General features: G+C 38.8%; 1 protein-coding gene across 1 annotated transcript in view; it reads left to right on the top strand.

Moving 5' to 3' along the window:
- The window catches only part of LOC120526662 (meprin A subunit alpha-like), a 33,374-nt gene that overhangs the window by 12,322 nt on the left and 2,792 nt on the right, over window positions 1–18,260 (top strand). Inside the window, exons 4-11 of the mRNA XM_039749817.1 lie at window positions 3,080–3,155; window positions 5,030–5,147; window positions 10,303–10,478; window positions 11,179–11,400; window positions 12,728–12,874; window positions 14,004–14,219; window positions 14,312–14,773; window positions 17,653–17,826. Of these exons, the coding sequence (XP_039605751.1) occupies window positions 3,080–3,155; window positions 5,030–5,147; window positions 10,303–10,478; window positions 11,179–11,400; window positions 12,728–12,874; window positions 14,004–14,219; window positions 14,312–14,773; window positions 17,653–17,826 (1,591 nt within the window). The remainder of the gene's footprint in view (window positions 1–3,079; window positions 3,156–5,029; window positions 5,148–10,302; window positions 10,479–11,178; window positions 11,401–12,727; window positions 12,875–14,003; window positions 14,220–14,311; window positions 14,774–17,652; window positions 17,827–18,260) is intronic.

Here is an 18,260-nt window from a genome sequence, read left to right as displayed (position 1 = left end):
TCGCGGTAAGATATCACATAAGAGAAAATAACTTAGCTTTCTTTAATGATGGTTTATGTGGCATTACAGACGATGGAAGCCATAGCAAGACTTTGTGTAAAGTCGGTCATTTTCGTCGCTGCACTGGAGGGATTTTCAGGATCAGATGACGCCATCTCCTATCCGTCTGTTGGCTTCAAAGGTGTGCCGGGCAATGTTCCAAGGTTTTATACTATTTCTGCATGTGCAGGCCCTTACTTAGGTAAATCATGCCATTCCAAACAAGGCAAAAAGAGGATACAATTTCATGCTGACTCTAACACACAGAAATAGTACAATGCCCATTCCGTAGCTGTCCCTTCTCTTCTAATGCTTGTCTAGCAGTTCTAAATGATTAGCCCCTGTGTGCTAAATATGACCTTTAGCTGTACATGTGAGAAGAAGCAGATTTATAAAATATTTTTTGTACAGAGCACAGTGACATATTAAACTTATTACAATACTTTAGCCACTTTGAAAACCTTCAAATCTCAGTGACATTTGGTCCCATTCAGGGAAAAGTATTGACAAGCTATGTTGGTCTGAATAACTGAATTTTTCTTATGTTCTCAGAATTGCACTAAAAATTTAACTGACAATGTAAAAAAGAGATTTTAGTACACGTTTGGGGCGACACGGTGGTGCAGTGGTAGCGCTGCTGCCTCACAGCTAGGAGACCCAGGTTCCCTTCCCAGGTCCTCCTTGCGTGGAGTTTGCATGTTCTCCCAGTGTCTGCTTGGCTTTCCTCCCACAGCCCAAAGACATGCAGGTTAGATGCATTGGTGATTCTAAATTGTCCCTGGTGTGTGGGTGTGGCGCCCTGCCCGGGGTTTGTTTCCTGCCTTGCACCCTGTGTTGGCTGGGATTGGCTCCAGCAGAGCCCCATGACCCTGTAGTTAGGATATAGCAGGTTGGATAATGGATGGATAGTACATGTTAAGCCTTAAAGTATAAAGTAGAGCAACTAGTATACAATCTATTTAAACAGTTTCTGAAATTACTGCATCCCAGCAGAGAGACTATATAATTAGACAAGTAACTGAATGGGGAGCAGAGTAGGAGACCAAATGAGCATTTCAATGCAGTAGCACAGTGTTTCTCAACCTTTAAGTATTTGCAACCCGAGTTTTCATAACAGTTTAAATTGCGCCCCCCCTTAACATTTTTTTGAAATGTAGATGCATATTTTATTATACCTACTTAACTTTTATTGACATTTATCTAACTCTATATTTATTGTTCTAGTATCAGAATGTAGTTTAAGTTAATTTGTTTTGGTTTCAACAGATGTTTTTTTCATATTTTTGATTCTTGTGTTCTTTTTTTCACATCTTCGCGTCCCCCTTTTTGTTACTTCGTGCCCCCCTTCAGGCCTGCCCCGCAGGTTGAGAACCACTGCAGTAGCATGAGCCAGCTTCAAATGCATGGAAAATCACTTCAGGGCAGTCAGACATTTTATTTGAGTTATTTGTGTTGTGTTTGTTTTGATAGGGATTTCTTGATACCTTACCTTACCTTACCTTACCTTATAGTGCTCTTTTGCTATGTGCTGTCCTCATCATCATTCAAATATACTGTGAGTGGCTTTGGTGCAGGACGGAGCGCGTGCGTGGATGAGGAAAAACTGTGGTAGGGGAAAACACATTGGTAGATGGAACTACTATCTTTTATATTGTCTATTGTTTATTTTTAATAAGAGTGATTATTATGGGGATCCCCAGAGTGAAGTGAGAGCTTGGCAGGAACTTGTTGATGGCCACAAATGCTCAGCAGGCCCTAGCTCCTGCATGGTATAGTCCTTGCAACCTATCTGGCTGAAGAGTTTCCGATATTGCATGTGAGAAATGTCTTAGGTTTTATTTGGGGGAATCAAAGTAGAATTGTGGGTAGTAAGATGCTGCAGATGTTCTACCAGACGGTTGTGGCGAGTGCCCTCTTCTACGCGGTGGTGTGCTGGGGTGGCAGCATAAAGATGAAAGACGCCTCACGCCTGGACAAACTTGTTAAGAAGGCAGGCCCTATTGTAGGAGTAAAGTTGGACAGTTTAACATCTGTGGCAGAGCGACGGGCATTAAGAAAACTCCTGTCAATCATGAAGAATCCACTGCATCCACTTAACAGTGTCATCTCCAGGCAGAGGAGTAGCTTCAGTGACAGACTTTTGTCACTGTCCTGCTCCACTGACAGACTAAAGAGATCGTTCCTCCCCCACACTATGCGACTCTTCAATTCCACCCGGGAGTAAATGCGAACATTAATTTTATTTTAATTTTTTTCTTTTTTTTCCCATTTTTATTACTATTTAATTTAATATTGTTTCTTTGTATCAGTATACTGCTGCTGGATTATGTGAATTTCCCCTTGGGATTAATAAAGTATCTATCTATCTATCTATCTATCTATCTATCTATCTATCTATCTATCTATCTATCTATCTATCTATCTATCTATCTATCTATCTATCTATCTATCTAGTTGGAGATTAGTTATGTTATTACACTCCGGCTGCATTTGTTTGTTTAAAGAGGGGATCTCCCTATATAGCCAGTGTTTGCCATCTGTTTTACAGAGTGGTTGAGTTATTCGCTATTGAAAGAAATATTTTTCCGTTATTTTGTATTTTTGACTTACTTCGTTTTTTTTTTGGTCTGTATGGATTAAGATCTTTAGATTCTAATCCTTACGAGGTTTTACTATATATTTGATCATTATTAGTTTAGCTTACTTTTTTATGACTGTGCTGTGTTGAATTCATTTTATGTTTGACACCTTGGATTTTGTTTTGTGTTGTTGTTTTCTTGCACCTTTTTAAATACCATTTTCTAAGCCTGCTTAATCCTGAGCAGGGACGTAGGAACTTCCTTTTTGTTTCTCCATATCTGGGTTTTTTGTTCCCGTGATCTCATTACACATCTGTTTGATTCACTGGTTTCTTTGGGTACAATGGATCCATTCGGGTATGTACTACTGGCAGGGTGCAGTGGTAACAGCCTCAACTCTCCAGTCTATGACAGAATGTTTTGAAAAAATAACTCCTTTCTTGTTTATTTCATTTTCACAGCCAGGACGTAATGCACTAAGAAACACCACGTACCGATGGAAATTCCCCATCCCGTACATTCTGGCCGACAGCCTTGGTAAACATTTAAAATATTTGCTTTTTATGCTGAAATAAAAAAAAATCTGATGTACCAAACACATTTAAAATTAAGAAATTTCAATCATGGACTGTAAGTCACTTCTACGGTTTAATGCTTCATCCTCCAGGCTCCAGAGCCCCATAAAAGTAGTTCAGGTAGGAGTCTGGTTATTTAGAGGGACCATTGGTTGTGAACTTTTCATCCAGATAAGTGTTTTTCCTGGTTTAATCTAGTTTTTAAAATTCTAAGGCAAGTTTGATTATTAACTATTAAATAACATTTTGTTGATGCACTGCATGTAAGTATATGTTGTAACCTTTCCAGGTTTGCCTTTTCACTTCACCAAAAGACTGTAGGACCCTGACATGGAATTATTGTCCTTGAAAATAAATGAATGAGTAGTATACAGTATATAGTGTCTAACATCATTATTTATGAATATCACTAAAGTAACTACAATATTGGATATCCATCCACTTAGTCTTTTATATCGTTTTAAGGAAATGGAGCTTATTTTGGCAAAAAACAATCAAATGACAGTAGATACATTATTTTGTGCAGAGTTTTTTGAGCACATGTTTCCAGGTGGACTTATAAATCTAAAGTGACATTAGGGTGGAGTGGTGGCTCTGAGGCTAAGGATCTGCGCTGGTATCCCAAAGGTTGCCGGTTCGAATCCCCTTCACTGGTAAAAGAGATCCTACTCTGCTGAGCCCTTGAGCAAGGCCCTTAACCTTCAATTGCTCCAGGGGTGCTGTACAATGGCTGACCCTGCGCTCTGACCTCAAGGGGTATGCGAAAACTAACAAATTCTTAATACAAGAAATTGTATAAGGTGAAATAAAGATCAAAAAAATAATAAGTGTGTCCTATGAGAGACTGGTATCCTTTCTGGTGTTGGGCCCTGCTTTATGCCCATTGCTGCCATGATAGACTCCAGCTAAAGATGCTATTATATTGGAAACAGAAGGCTTAGCAAATGGATGAATGGCAGTATCAAGAGGTATAAGGAATTTGTTAATTATTTTTTTCCAACATTAAATGATTAGTTAATTTAATCATCAAAAAGTCACATTTTTACTGCTATATTAATTAAATTGTATGTTTTTCAAGCAAATTAAACTAAAAAGTATTGCAGGTGTTCTGTGAGGGTAAGCCAATAATCATCCACGCTTTTTGATCATTTTGTTTGGGTTGGCTGTCTGTTGGTGTGTCTGTGGTCACAATGCTAAAGTTTCAACCTTGATCAGTCTTTTGTTGTCTTCTAGGAGTAAACATGATTGCTGCACCAAAGAAGAACAGAGAGCAGTGATCCGATTTTTATTTTATGGGCTGCAAGTGTACCATAGGCTGAAATCCAGAGGAGGCTTTCTGGACTATATGGAGACAGTGTTTTACCACAAGGAAGTTTTTACATATTGATTAAAAATTTTCAAAATGGCTGTAAAAGTGTTAAGCACAAAGAAGAAGTGGAGCGTCTATCCTTGTTCATTACCGATGACAATGTTGAGCAAGTACATACCACGATTCTGATGAACCAATGAGGATTTTAGCCCCTGGTACACCTTCAGCCCATAAAAAGTAGATCACTGCTCTTTATTCTTATTTGGTGCAACCGGCCATGTTTATTCTTTGAAAACAACAAGAGAAACTGACTAATCAAGTTTGAAACTTTACCACTGTCACCACAAAAACAAACCACGTCCCCACATCTGCATGGAGAAAGCCAAACAGCCAGTTCAAACAGAAGTGTGGGTAGTTACTGCCTTACACTTATACAATAAAAATATGAATATGAACTCAGCTAGCAGACAAGCAAATGAAATAAACAAAAAACAAACAAGTATATTCTTTTTTGTTGTAAATTGCAGATTTAAATGCCAAGGGTGTTATCCATCAGGTGTTCGAAGTCTACAGGCTGAAATCCTGTGTGGATTTTAAACCTTATGAAGGTGAAAGCAGCTTCATAAAATTTGAAAAACTAGATGGGTAAGTATGATGCAAATGCTGAGGAATTCATAGGCCTTCCAATTTCTGAAGTTTCTATTTTCATTACATTCTTGTGAGAAGCCCTGTTAAACAATATAATATCCTTCTTTTTCAAATATAATTCATTAACATCAAAGACCAAAACAAAAATAGCTACTGTTGTCAAATTAAAATGCTGTTTATTTGGCAGGAATTCAGAAATTCAGTTTAATTTTCAGTTTCTGAGGTGTTACTTTTAATGTGTTGGATGCTTAATGCTTAATTTTAACAAAAACTAGGGGGCTTTGCCTCCTGCTTGCTTCTCTTGCCAAGACCCCATCCTACCACCGACCTGCGCTATCCGGCAGCCACTTTGTGTCTCTGCTGCTCGTGTTATAAAGAGGGAGGCTGAACGCACCCCAAGGAGATGCAGTCGCTCCTCTGAAACCCCCTCCAAAACTGTGCTACAATGGGAAACAAATAGTTTTTTTTACCTCCTCTTTGCTCAATCAGCTGCTGGATTGCTGCTGCTGCCGAGCTGCGTGATCTGCATCTCGCAGGTGATTTGAACATTTAAAAGCCTGCACAGCAGCTGTCCTTTTGTCTCACTGCCTTGTTTCTTCTCCCCCAGAGATCCTCTGCTCCTGTTGTGGGTCCCGCTCCCGAGGCGCGCCCCTATGAATAGGAAGATTTTCTATTCTTTTAATTGAGGGACAGAACTGTTCCCTCCAACTACACATGGAGCTCGATTCACTCCTGAAAGAGACTTATGCTTGTTTGAAGTGTGTGAATAACGTTTCTGTCTCTAAAATCTCCTGTGTATCTGTGCAACTCTGTGACCCAAGTGTGACAGCGTATATGGATTTCACTTTCACCAAATAACAAATCATTTAATTCTCGCAGATATGCCTCTTCATTGGGAAGAAACAGTACTTTTTCCTGATGGCAACAAGAATTAGACGATCTACAAGGCTCCAACTTAAAGTTTAAATCCGAACAATATATTCGATCTCTTTTCACTGTTCCATTATTTCACCGAGTAATAATTTCCGTTTGTTTGCGCTAAGGCCTGAGTTATACTTCACGTGACGCATGCTGCAGCGGACGCTCCTGCTACGCAAGCGTTGTAGTGTTCATACTTGCGCGTGTACTTTACGTACGTCTGGAGGAATCCACCAGGTGGCAGTGCGAGATATTATCACGATGAGAACATGTTCGGCTTCTCTGTGTTGTGAATTGCCTAGAACACTCATTAAATTCTGATGACAGCTTATCACAATATCTCTGAAAATTATGTTTATTGATTAAATCCATCAATCCAGGGATGTGTCCATTCCAGCAATCATTGAGCACGAGTGAGAAACAATCCCTGGACGAGGCCTCAGCTCATCACAAGGTGAATACAAGCACTCGCATACACTAGCGTCATTTTAGTGGCACCAAATCCCCAAATCTGCATATCTTTGGAAGGAAACCGGAGCACAGTGTGGAATACAAGCAGGAAATACCAGCAACATAACTCCCTGCGAGACAGCAGTGCTATTGCTCCGCCACCGTGTCACCCCCATGTGTGTAATTATTAACAGTATTCATTATTTAAATGAAATTATTTGTAAAATGTAACATACACACTTTAATGCATTTCATTATGAAAGTGGTATCAAGTACAAATCTAAAGATTCTAAATGTGCAGAGAGTTAGAATATCATACGTTTAATTTGTTCTGTGTGGTGATCTATTGCTGCTTGCCGCTGCTGTCAGGTCCAAGAAACTCGTAGCGATTAAAAACTGGGATAACGTTTACGACGGTCTGCATTAATGATAAAGTAAACTACGCGGTTAAAGTGGACATTTCGAGATTAAAGCCGAAATTTCCACTTTAATCACAAAATACACGTTTTCACCGTGTCCTTTATTTTTTGTCTCAGTGGCTCAAATACCGCGCTATACATTATGTTGCTGTTGTTAAGTTGCAAAAAAAAAAGACGGCACAAAAGATGGTGAGACTTTTGAAATGTATCGTGTCATTATGATCGGGAATATGCAACGCTTGAATATAAAAGCACCACGAATGCATCTGTATGTCGGCATTTTGCTTTACCACATCGAAGCATTCATCCTGTAGGATCTGCATAGAGGCTTTCTGTCACATGTAGATAGTAAACAAAGACTCTGATGTCACGTTCTGACTTTTAGCACACCGCACCCCCTGACTTTTTGCTGGTACTGCAACTCGCACACGCGTTACGATAATTTCTGAGGACCTGCTCAGAGAACGCATGAAATGAACGCTGGGAACGTGTGGCAGCCATGATGCGGGCGCGTACGCGTTCTGAGCGTGAAGTATAAACCGGCCCTAATGTGATCTTTACTACCATTTTTTAGAATTTTCATACTTCCATTATCTCTAACCTGCTCTATATATATATATATCATGCCAATATTTTTGAATTCTTTACGACGTTCTGCTTTGTCATCCATTTTTTGTCAAGCGGTATGTGAAAGTGCCTCCCTGTTTTCAAAGTCGACTTTGAAACAGTCTCGTCTCGTCCCAAGATTTTTTTATATGATAGAGAGAAATGTCCATTGTTGCATTTCAGCTGAAATTCTGGGGTCAGTGGTTAAACATGTGATTTGTAAGTTTTTAATAGAATTTACAACACCTTAATTTTTAATAAAACGTGGTGTGATAGGTAGTGTTGTCAGGTTTGTCTTTGATCCCTTATGCTGAGGGTCTTGATTTTTACATTACATTTATTAGTTTTTTTCAGGGACTCCAGTTTCTTTCCATGTCTAAAAGCAGGCTGCATAGTAGATGGATAGTCTTAGGTATATAGTTACAATAATCATTTAGTTGATTTTTAAATTGAAAATGTACAATTTGGACATTACAGTATATGACCAAAGGTCTGTCACTCGGCTCCAGTGTTCTGGTTATAAAGCCTGGCCTACTCATTGTCAATGTGGAGTTTGCCTTTTCTTCCATATCACTGTGAACATTTCGCCAAATATTTTGTTTTACTCAGACATCCCACAGATAAATAGAACTTTTTTTATTTGTCCCCAAGGGGATATTCTGCTTTATACAGAATCTCTTTAAATAAATAAATACATACATAATTAGATAGATAAATAAATACATATATGCAGATACCAGAATGACTAAAATTGCAGAAAAGTTAGAAAGAAAGAAAGAGAAAGAGAAAGAGAAAGAGAAAGAAAGAAAGAAAGAAATTTTCTGCCTTGGCAGTGTGACGATGTGGGTTCTGGCTCCACACTCCCATTGCTATTGGAAGCACTTGAACGCAACACCGTCGATAATGTTACCGAGTGAGCTAGTCAGTGAAGGCAAATAAACAATTGAGCAAGGGGTGGTGCAAAAAGTGCAATAGTGCTTTTATTAAAAACTGTCCATCAAAACAAAAACAGTGTTCCATAAATAGTGCAGATCTTCAAAATTCATTAAATAAATAATCCATAAAAAGAACACGTGGAGGTTAAAAATCAATAAATAGAAAATCAAACACATCCTTAAAAACGAGAGGTTAAAATCTTTTTAGGAAGCAGTCTTAAAACCAACAACAAATCTGGTGCTCTTCTGTTAGCGTCTCACCTGCTAATCCCGTTTGGGCATCGCAGCAGGCAAGACGCTCTCTGCAGCTGCCCTCCTGAAACACACGCACAAGACTGGAGACCTCCCGATCCCTGGCTTCGGTATGGCACTCATCCCAGTCCCGGAGAACTTGGTTTCCCACAACGGCCAGGTCGCTCACGTTGGGGATTCCCACCACCAAGTCTCCCGACTTCCGCTGCCTTTCCATGGCCTCTCTGCGGCCAGTCGCCTTCCCTGGTCACTCCCGCTACCTGATCGCTCAGCGGGAGCGACATCAACACAAACACCTGGGTGTCGGCCTAACACCCAGCTTCCACGCAGCTGTCCACGGCCATTCGCCGCCCGTCCGCGCTCTTGGCTCTCTCACCGACCTGCTTCCTCTACTGCTCCCGATAACCTCCGTCCTCTCCTTTCCTTTCACTCTCCGATCGTTTCTCCCCTTTTTCTTAAAACCGACTCGCGCTTCTTTTTAAAATGACGAGGGCCACAGCAGCTGCAGCATCAGCCGCGGGACAATCATGAATGTGGGCAGTTCCTCACCTGTGCACTAGGTGAGAAACGCCCACACCCTACGGATCGTCCCGCGGCCCACTATGGCCCAACGTCCCCTCGCTAAGCCGTGAGCACATCGATTATTTATTAAAAATGGCCTTTACTCAACGAGCTGTGGACCCATAACACCACAGGCAGTCACAGTCACAGTGAAGCATCATACAGGTGTGTTGCTGTTGATATACAGGAGCCCCTATAGTGTTTCTTGACACACTTCTGCTGAATAATTCATTCATTCAAGTCCTCAGTATTAGTGTGTCAGGGAGAGGATGTGCAGCCACATAACTGAACCTGTCCTTTAATTAGCTTGAAGTAATGATAGCATCCCAACACACTGCTGCATCGAAAACTGCACTGGCCATCACAGACCTGTAGACTGTGTCTGTTCCTAAATTAACGGAATGCAAGAAGAAGAGCCTGCTCCGCCCTTTCTTATACAGTATACTGTAGTTCCTTTGTGTTACGAGAACACTCCACCCTGTCATTGATATGGATGCCCAAGTACCTGTAGGAGTGCATCCACTCCTGGAATAGTGATGTGGAGACTCTTTGGTTTGACAAAAGTCAACAGTCACTTCCTTAGTTTTGCTGATGTTAAGATGCTGACAGTTCTCTCTGTACCACAGAGTAGTACCACAGTTCTCCACCCGACTCCTATACTCTGTCTCATCCCCCTTATCAATACACTTGCAGTTTAGGTTGCTTAGGGATTTCAAATTGTGTGTCCATACGTATGAAAACCCTGCAATAGACTGGGACCTTCTCCATTGGTACTTCTACCCTTCCATTCATTGGGATAAGCTTGTTGCAATCTATTAACGGAATCAGTGGGTTTAGAAAATCAAAGAAATGAATTCACTGAATAAATAGTTGAATTAAGACATTTGATTGGGAACAGCAAAGAATTTTTTTCAGTTTCCTATTTATGATATTGACAAGCCACCATCACAGTTTCAAATGTATATATGATTTTCTCTGACAGTCTGATAACACTGAAAGTCTTCCTTACAGATGCTGGTCTCAGGTTGGCGATTTACAAACAGGTCAGCAGTTATCGCTTGGCCAAGACTGTGACTACAAAGCCACCATTGAACATGAGCTTCTGCATGCTTTGGGATTTTATCATGAGCAATCCCGTACAGACCGAGATGATTATATAAAGATTTGGTGGGATCAGGTCCTTCCAGGTTAGTGACAGCAAATGAATAGTGAAATGGAAAATAAGAGAATAAACGAATCTCACCTTGTTGTTACAATTCAAGATTGTTTAAAATAACGATAAACACCTCATGTCTAGCACACGCCGTTGCCAGTATACTGCATTAAATAATGCGCTTCTGTCTTTATTATGACATTAACTACTGTGTAGAGAAACCCTAACTCACTAACTGTGGGTATAATCCCTATGGGCACATACATTTATAATTATTTATTAGGAATACAGCACTGCTACCAACTAAAAATGAAACATACACTCATATGTAATATTTTAAACTTAATTGTAGCTCTCATGAAAGGAGAATGACATTTGTTCTCATTGTTTAATAACTTTAACCCAGTTGTAATACCCCTTACATCAGCTATTTAAATCTGATCTTTGCCTACAGACTGCTTGATGCTGTATTGTTAGCTTTTCTCTTCAGTATTTGTATTTTTAGGTAATGTTCACTTTTGTAAACCCTTCCTGATGGTCATTTCCTGTGTCATATACAGTATGTATCCTATGATTGCCGGGATAGGCTCCAGCTGCTCCCGTAGCCATTCCATTGAAATGCGGGATAGAAAGATGGATCGATGCATTCTACTCTTAGCTCTTTACTGCATACATAACTGCTATAATATTTAAAATTTCCTTAATAAAAATATACATTGTTTCTTTTTTTCTAGGCATGGAGCACAACTTTGTGAAATATAATGATCAGTTCATTACTGATCAAAATACTCCTTACGATTATGAATCTATAATGCATTACGGACCTTACACTTTCAACAAGCATCCAAATATTCCAAGTATTACAGCCAAAATTCCAGAGCTGACCAGTGCTATTGGACAGTACTTGGACTTCAGTAGGCTTGATTTGCAGAGGTTAAATAAAATGTATAACTGTTGTAAGTATAATGTAGTATTTTTAAAATGAATCTGTCCTCACCAAGCAAGAGGTTTAGAAAATGAAAGTAATGTGTTTAAGAACATTACATAGGCAAGCTGATGACTTTACAAAACTGCTTCTAAGTTTACAATGAAAACAAATTCAAGCAATTAATGTTTGTTTCTGTACATACAACATGTGTACCAACTGGCCTGTAAAGTACAGAAAACGCAAGCCTTTGTATGCTGACTTCTACTGCAGTAAATGATGCCTTCAAGAGCCGTTTCCAACCATTTTATGAAACAGGCATCCACTTGGTTCAGAGAAACGTACTTAGCATTTCAGTATCTCAGCAAACAAGCTTTTGTTTTCACTAAAATAAGTTGGATTGTTTGTTTGTAGTGGCAGAAAAAAGTGAAATGCAATGTGAATGAAACATGGTTTTGTACATTCCCTGCAATGAATATATCACGTAATCTGCTTGTGGTTCAAATCAAACTACCATTTAGCCATGGAAACATATCAGAAGGAAAGAAGCAAAATGTTGCAAAATCTGTCTCTTAAAGTGCTCAGTATTAAAATGTATCACAAGAAATAAAATGTTATTGTACTACATGGTCTTTACCAATTACGACAAGAAATTTAGAATGCAAAAAAAACAACAAAGAGGTAGTAGGTTTTTCTATACTTATGCATATGGATCTGAAAAATATGTAGGAAATACTTTGTACATCTTTACCTGCCTAACTTGCATATTAATTCTTGTTCAAAGGTTATAAGTGGCAAGCACTGTATGTCAGAGCAGCAGTGTCTTTTATACTTCTCCACGACTGAGTATGGCAAGAAGAGGGTGCAGAAAATACTGTCTGTAGATGTTACACTTTACATATTTAACAGCTTTCACAAGCCACAAAAACAGCTCCATTAGGAGAGGATTTCCAAGACATTTCTGCCACCAAAAATAATAATATATACGTAAACCAATAAATTGTTATATAGATAGGCAGTGTTGCATGTCATTTAAGCAGCTTGAACTGAAGCCACTGCTGTGTTAGGTGATATCTTATCCTGGCTCACTGCATAATGCTGCGCAAGTCACTTTGCAGAATTTTTAGAAGTTTAATAATTTTAGGAAATTATTCCTTAATGGAATGTGTTTTATTAACAAATATAATTTGATAGATAGATAGATAGATAGAAATTAAATGGCACTATTAGATAGATAGATAGATAGATAGATAGATAGATAGATAGATAGATAGATAGATAGATAGGTTTGATATAAAAAATCTTTAATGATGGGCATACTTACACGCTGGAAACATAAATGCTTTTTTATGTTGTAGCATCTTCCCTTACACTTTTGGATCAATGTACCTTTGAATATATTAACATCTGTGGGATGATCCAACACTCGAATGATGATAGCAGTTGGAGCCATGTTAAAGGATCCTTTGGGATGGAGGACCACACCCTTACTGGACAATGCAGAGGTGATATCTCAAATTGCAAACTTTCCAATTAAACATTTAAGTGCATCTAAAAGTAAAAAAGTAATTCTTGTTTAATAAGTGATTTGTAAACTGAGTTACACACATGATATTAAAATGACAGATTTCAAAAGTTACTTAATGTTGTAATAGTAAGCCACTGGAGCACCTTTGTTCTTATTACTTTTAAAGACAGACATTTTAAACTTTTATTTGAAATTCATTTTTACTCTCTCGTATACAGAGTATAGGGAAAGTCTTGTAATTGTTGATGTTGATATTTTGATTTATCTCAACGTTTTAGACCTCCCTGACTTTCTCATATACGAAGTACAGGGAAAGTAATGGAATGCTCCAAACATTCAGTTTCGACATTTTGATGAATCTTAACGTTTTAGACAACCCTGAGTACAAAAATACCATTTTTGGAATTATGTCTGTCTGTGTGTGTGTGAAAACATGATAACTTGAGTACACTTTCACTTAGGTCAACCAAATTTTGCATACAAGTATAAGGTACAAAACGTAGATTTCTGTCAATTTTTGGGCTATTTCCGTTAACAGTTAACTGGAAGTGGTACTTTACCTTTTATTCATGCAGCTGCAGAATCCGATTTATTCAACTTTACTTTTATAATAACTGTTTAATATATTATTAATTTGATTTGTTGTTGATAGTTCTTTAATGTACATAATATAAAAATATAATCATTGTCTTGCGGTTTACTCCTCAAATATCCTTCCCCATGTCTGCATATACGAGAAAGTGTAAGGGTTAGACCACTCCTGATTTTTTTTTATTTCAAGTAGGAGATTCTCCTGGACTAAACTTGTCCTTGTTATGTATGATGTGCTATCTTTTTTCCTATATAGGCTACTGCTGCCTATATTTAGTTTTTGTGTAATTATTCCTTTTAAATGTATGCTTCATATTTTACTAATATTACATTATTTTTAGTGTATAGTAATATTTATTAAGAGAAACAAATATATAAAAAGACTTAGACAAATACAGTTAAATGTACTTGTTTAAATTTCTGCTTTCTAACAATATGTTATGACACTCATAAGCAGTTTTCCAATAATCATCTAAATGATTGAAGCAAAACGTTTTTTCTGTATGTAACTTTAGATGCTGGATACTTCATGTACTTTAATACAAAGTTCGGGGTGATAGATGAAACGGCTCTCCTAGAGTCCCGCATTTTGTATCCTAAACGTCAGCTTCAGTGTTTGCAGTTTTTTTACAAAATGACTGGAAGCCCTAAAGACCTGCTAGTTGTATGGATAAGAACCTATGATGAGACAGGCAACATCCAAAAACTTGTGAAAATGCAGACGTTCTCAGGTAAGATTTCTTTTATATGTACAAATGTTCTAATACTTGTTGTGAACAATGTAATTCATAATGGGGTTTTCTGATATGCTCTACTTTTACAGGAGATCTCGAGCATAGCTGGAAAATTGCACATGTGCAACTGAATGCCACCTCAAAGTTTCGCTATGCATTCCAAGGGCTGAAAAAAGATCCGGCAAACTCACAAGGAGGGATCTTCATTGATGACATCAGCCTGGCAGAGACACGCTGTCCAAGGGGTGTCTGGCAAATCCCTAAATTTAGTAAACTTCTTCAAACTACTAAAATTGGAGATTATATTCAAAGTCCACGTTTTTATAGCCCTGAAGGCTATGGCTATGGCATTCAACTTCTTCCACATTCCTATGAGTTGAACTACACTGGAGCTTTCTTTCATCTTACCAGTGGTGATAATGACGATAATTTACAATGGCCTGCTGCTAACCGTCAAGTCACCATCACTGTACTTGATCAAAATCCTGACATAAAATTGAGAATATCTCCAAGCAGGAGTTTTACAACAGATGGAAAATTGATTATACCTGGTGAGTGAAGATATGGAACAATATTTTTAAAACACAAGTACTCTGTATGATGAGCAAGCAGGTTTATAAAAATGAACATTGTGCAATAGTTCCATGGCAAACTCCTATGGGCATGTGACAGGACCGATTTATATCAACTCCATCTTTGAATGTGTCATACCACATGTCACAAGGCCGTTCTAATCACAGCAAAAGTTTGACTCTTTGGCTAGCTTAAGCTATTTTCAATTAAATGTCCAATGCTATGTTCTGTAGATTTATTTAGATGGCCATCAAAGTACAATAGCTATGTTGTTAGGCAGCTACAGAAACAGACAAGCCATATGGCACTAGTGACCCAGCTTTGGCAAACAGTTGATCTGAGCATTAAGATTCATCACCATGCTACTCTTCCTTGAATCACAAGGCTAAATATCTTATTTGCAAAAGCACATGAAAGATGGCAAGCAAAATGAAACCAGACATTGGATGCACAAGGTTCAACAATGATTAGTCATAAACTGAGGTAGAAAGGATCAGGAAAACTCAAAGTCTAGGGGTAAAATGAAAGGCAGGAAATCTACATACTTTTGAGCTAAATATCTAGTTTTCTACCATTTTCCTTCATTTAACTACCTGTGTTACATTTTCTTTCTTTCTTTCTTTCTTTCTTTCTTTCTTTCTTTCTTTCTTTCTTTTTTTAGGATACTCTTAGTGTTTTGAAAGAGACACTTAATTACAGTCCCTATTGGTCCGCCTTTTTCAATGTTCTTCATCTGCCTACAAATGTGTCAATACTAGTTCAGTAAAGTAAATATTATTAACATTTTATTCATTGGGTGGCACAGTGGCTCAGTGGGTAGCGCTGCTGCCTCGCAGTTAGGAGACTCTGGTCCCGGGTCCTCCTTACGTGGAGTTTGCATGTTCTCCCCGTGTCTGCGTGGGTTCCTCCGGGTGCTCCGGTTTCCTCCCACAGTCCAAAGATTAGGTGCATTGGCGATTCTAAATTATCCCTAGTATGTGCTTGGTGTGTGGGTGTGTGTGTGCGCCCTGCGGTTGGCTGGCACCCTGCCCGGGGTTTGTTTCCTGCCTTGCGCTCTGTGTTGGCTGGGATTGGCTCCAGCAGACCCCTGTGACCCTGTAGTTAGGATATAGCGGGTTGGATAATGGATGGATGGATGGATTTTATACATTTTAAGAGAGATAGACAGGGACACAAAATTTTGGGGCACTCATAGGCAAACCCCATATAATTAAATGAAAGAAAAAAAATGCGTTTAACAAATGGTTTTGAGCAAATAACATCTTTTTGGATGGGTGACACCAGAAATTACGTCATTGATGTTAAAGCTGTCAGTCTTACGTTCTGCAGAGGGGAGAAGAATAAAGGTGTTAGTACGCAGCGCCAACCCATGGAACGGCGGGGAATTATCATCACTTTAAGCTATCCCCTATGTGCACACATGTGATAACGTATGGACTTATTTGGTTTGTGTGTTTTTTTTTGTGCAAGGCTTCAATTTTTTTTTTTTTTTTTTGACTTGAATTGAAAAAGTTAATTTCATTCCACTTTTATTATTTACGCAGCACTCTGAATAGTGTCATGTACTCTTTCTATCGTGCTTCCTGCGTCACCAATAGTGATGGTATAAATATGGAGGCAGTTATTATTCCTTGGTTCGTAAATATCTTAATCTTTCAAAAATCCCAGTGATATTTAGTTTTTATTCAAGTGAGCCATACTGTCAAGTTTTTGACCTCCTTTTTGAAACCTTGACTTACAATTTTTGACTTGTCCATTAGCATTGAATGCTAATTTCATCTGACATGATTTATTATGCACGTTTTCATCTTCTAGCCACACTCTTTGCTCACAATAATTCCCAGAGACTACATGTCTCACAACACACTGCTTTTGTATGTACCTTGCAATTGAAATTTCAAAATTTCTTATACAGGTAGGATTCTGACACTTTATTGTAGTGTAGTTGTTAGTCTAACTTTTTCAGAGTGGAATGTGAAAGACCACAGAAATGAAAACTGGGAAAACACCCAAAGAAAATGTCTAAAATTACTCTATATCCATCCATTATCCAACCTGCTGAATCCGAACACAGGGATCTGCTGGAGCCAATCCCAGCTAACACAGGGCACAAGGCAGGAACTAATCCCGGGCAGGGTGCCAACCCACCGCAGGACACACACAAACACCAAGCACACACTAGGGCCAATTTAGAATCGCCAATCCACCTAACCTGCATGTCTTTGGACTGTGGGAGGAAACCGGAGCGCCCGGAGGAAACCCACGCAGACACGGGGAGAACATGCAAACTCCACGCAGGAAGGACCCGGGAAGTGAACGCAGGTCTCCTTACTGTGAGGCAGCAGCGCTACCACTGCGCCACCGTGCCGCCCTACTCTATATTTGTTCCACATTTTTGATCTGTCATGTTTAAAAACTTGAGAGCGATTGTGAATGTATTTAAGTATTTAGAGAGTAGAATGCTTTTCCTTACCTTACTTTACCATATTTTTACTGCTTTCTGAACCTGCTACTTCATGGTTAATCAATACTGGCAACACTGGCTGCAATTCAGGACTCTGTGCCAGATGAGACAGTAGATGATCACTGGGCACACTGACTTCAAGGCTACACATTACCTGCCTGTCCCTGGACAGAGAAAGGAAGCCAGGGGCACTACCTGAAATGAAACATCTTTTTTCTATTAACTAGATGTGCACATTCTGTTACAATTAAAAACCATTATCCTACATTCTCCTTCATTGCTTAGTCCTATTCAGAAGTCCTTAATGTTGAATCTCTGTGATGAATAACTAGTCATAAGTTATTGGGTATATCTGTAGGAAAATACTCACACTATATCTGCTTTCACTTTTAGGTTCAAATGGCCTGCTCTATTGGGACAGACCTTCTAAAACTGGCACTTATGATTCAACCTGTGACTGCTACCGAAGCTGGACGTGGGGATGGAATGTACTCATTTCCCATTATGACCTGCAACGCAGACATTATTTGAAAAATGATGATCTTATTGTCTTCATTGACTTTGAAGGTGCTTCTGAAGAAATCACATTTGTATTTATTTCATGAATATCATACATTTTATAAATTATTGGTATACAGTACCTCTCTTAGAACTGTAACCATGATAAGATGAAGAAGCTTGTGTGCTTCAAGCAGCCCTGTGCTCTTGTATGGTTACACTTTGCCATTTTATTTTAGTTTATGGGTCATATACAGGTTGATTCAAAATTTGACTCTCACAATGGTTCAAACAAGAACAAAGAGATCATCAGACATAGAGGGATACGAAAAGCTTATAACTTGAAGAAGGACTTGGGGATGCTAAATGCCAAAAGGGACGGACTCTGCTTTGTCGGTCATTGAGCAAGGCCCTTAACCTGCAATTGTTGAGCGCTTTGAGTAGTGAGAAAAGCACTATATAAATGTGCCTAGCCGGGCATTAGCAAAGAGAAAGGGAAGGAG

Source organism: Polypterus senegalus, chromosome 3 (genome assembly GCF_016835505.1).
Source record: "Polypterus senegalus isolate Bchr_013 chromosome 3, ASM1683550v1, whole genome shotgun sequence".
Taxonomy (NCBI): Eukaryota; Metazoa; Chordata; class Cladistia; order Polypteriformes; family Polypteridae; genus Polypterus; species Polypterus senegalus.
Note: the sequence above shows the minus strand (reverse complement) of the source record. Positions and strands in the feature narration are given on the sequence as shown.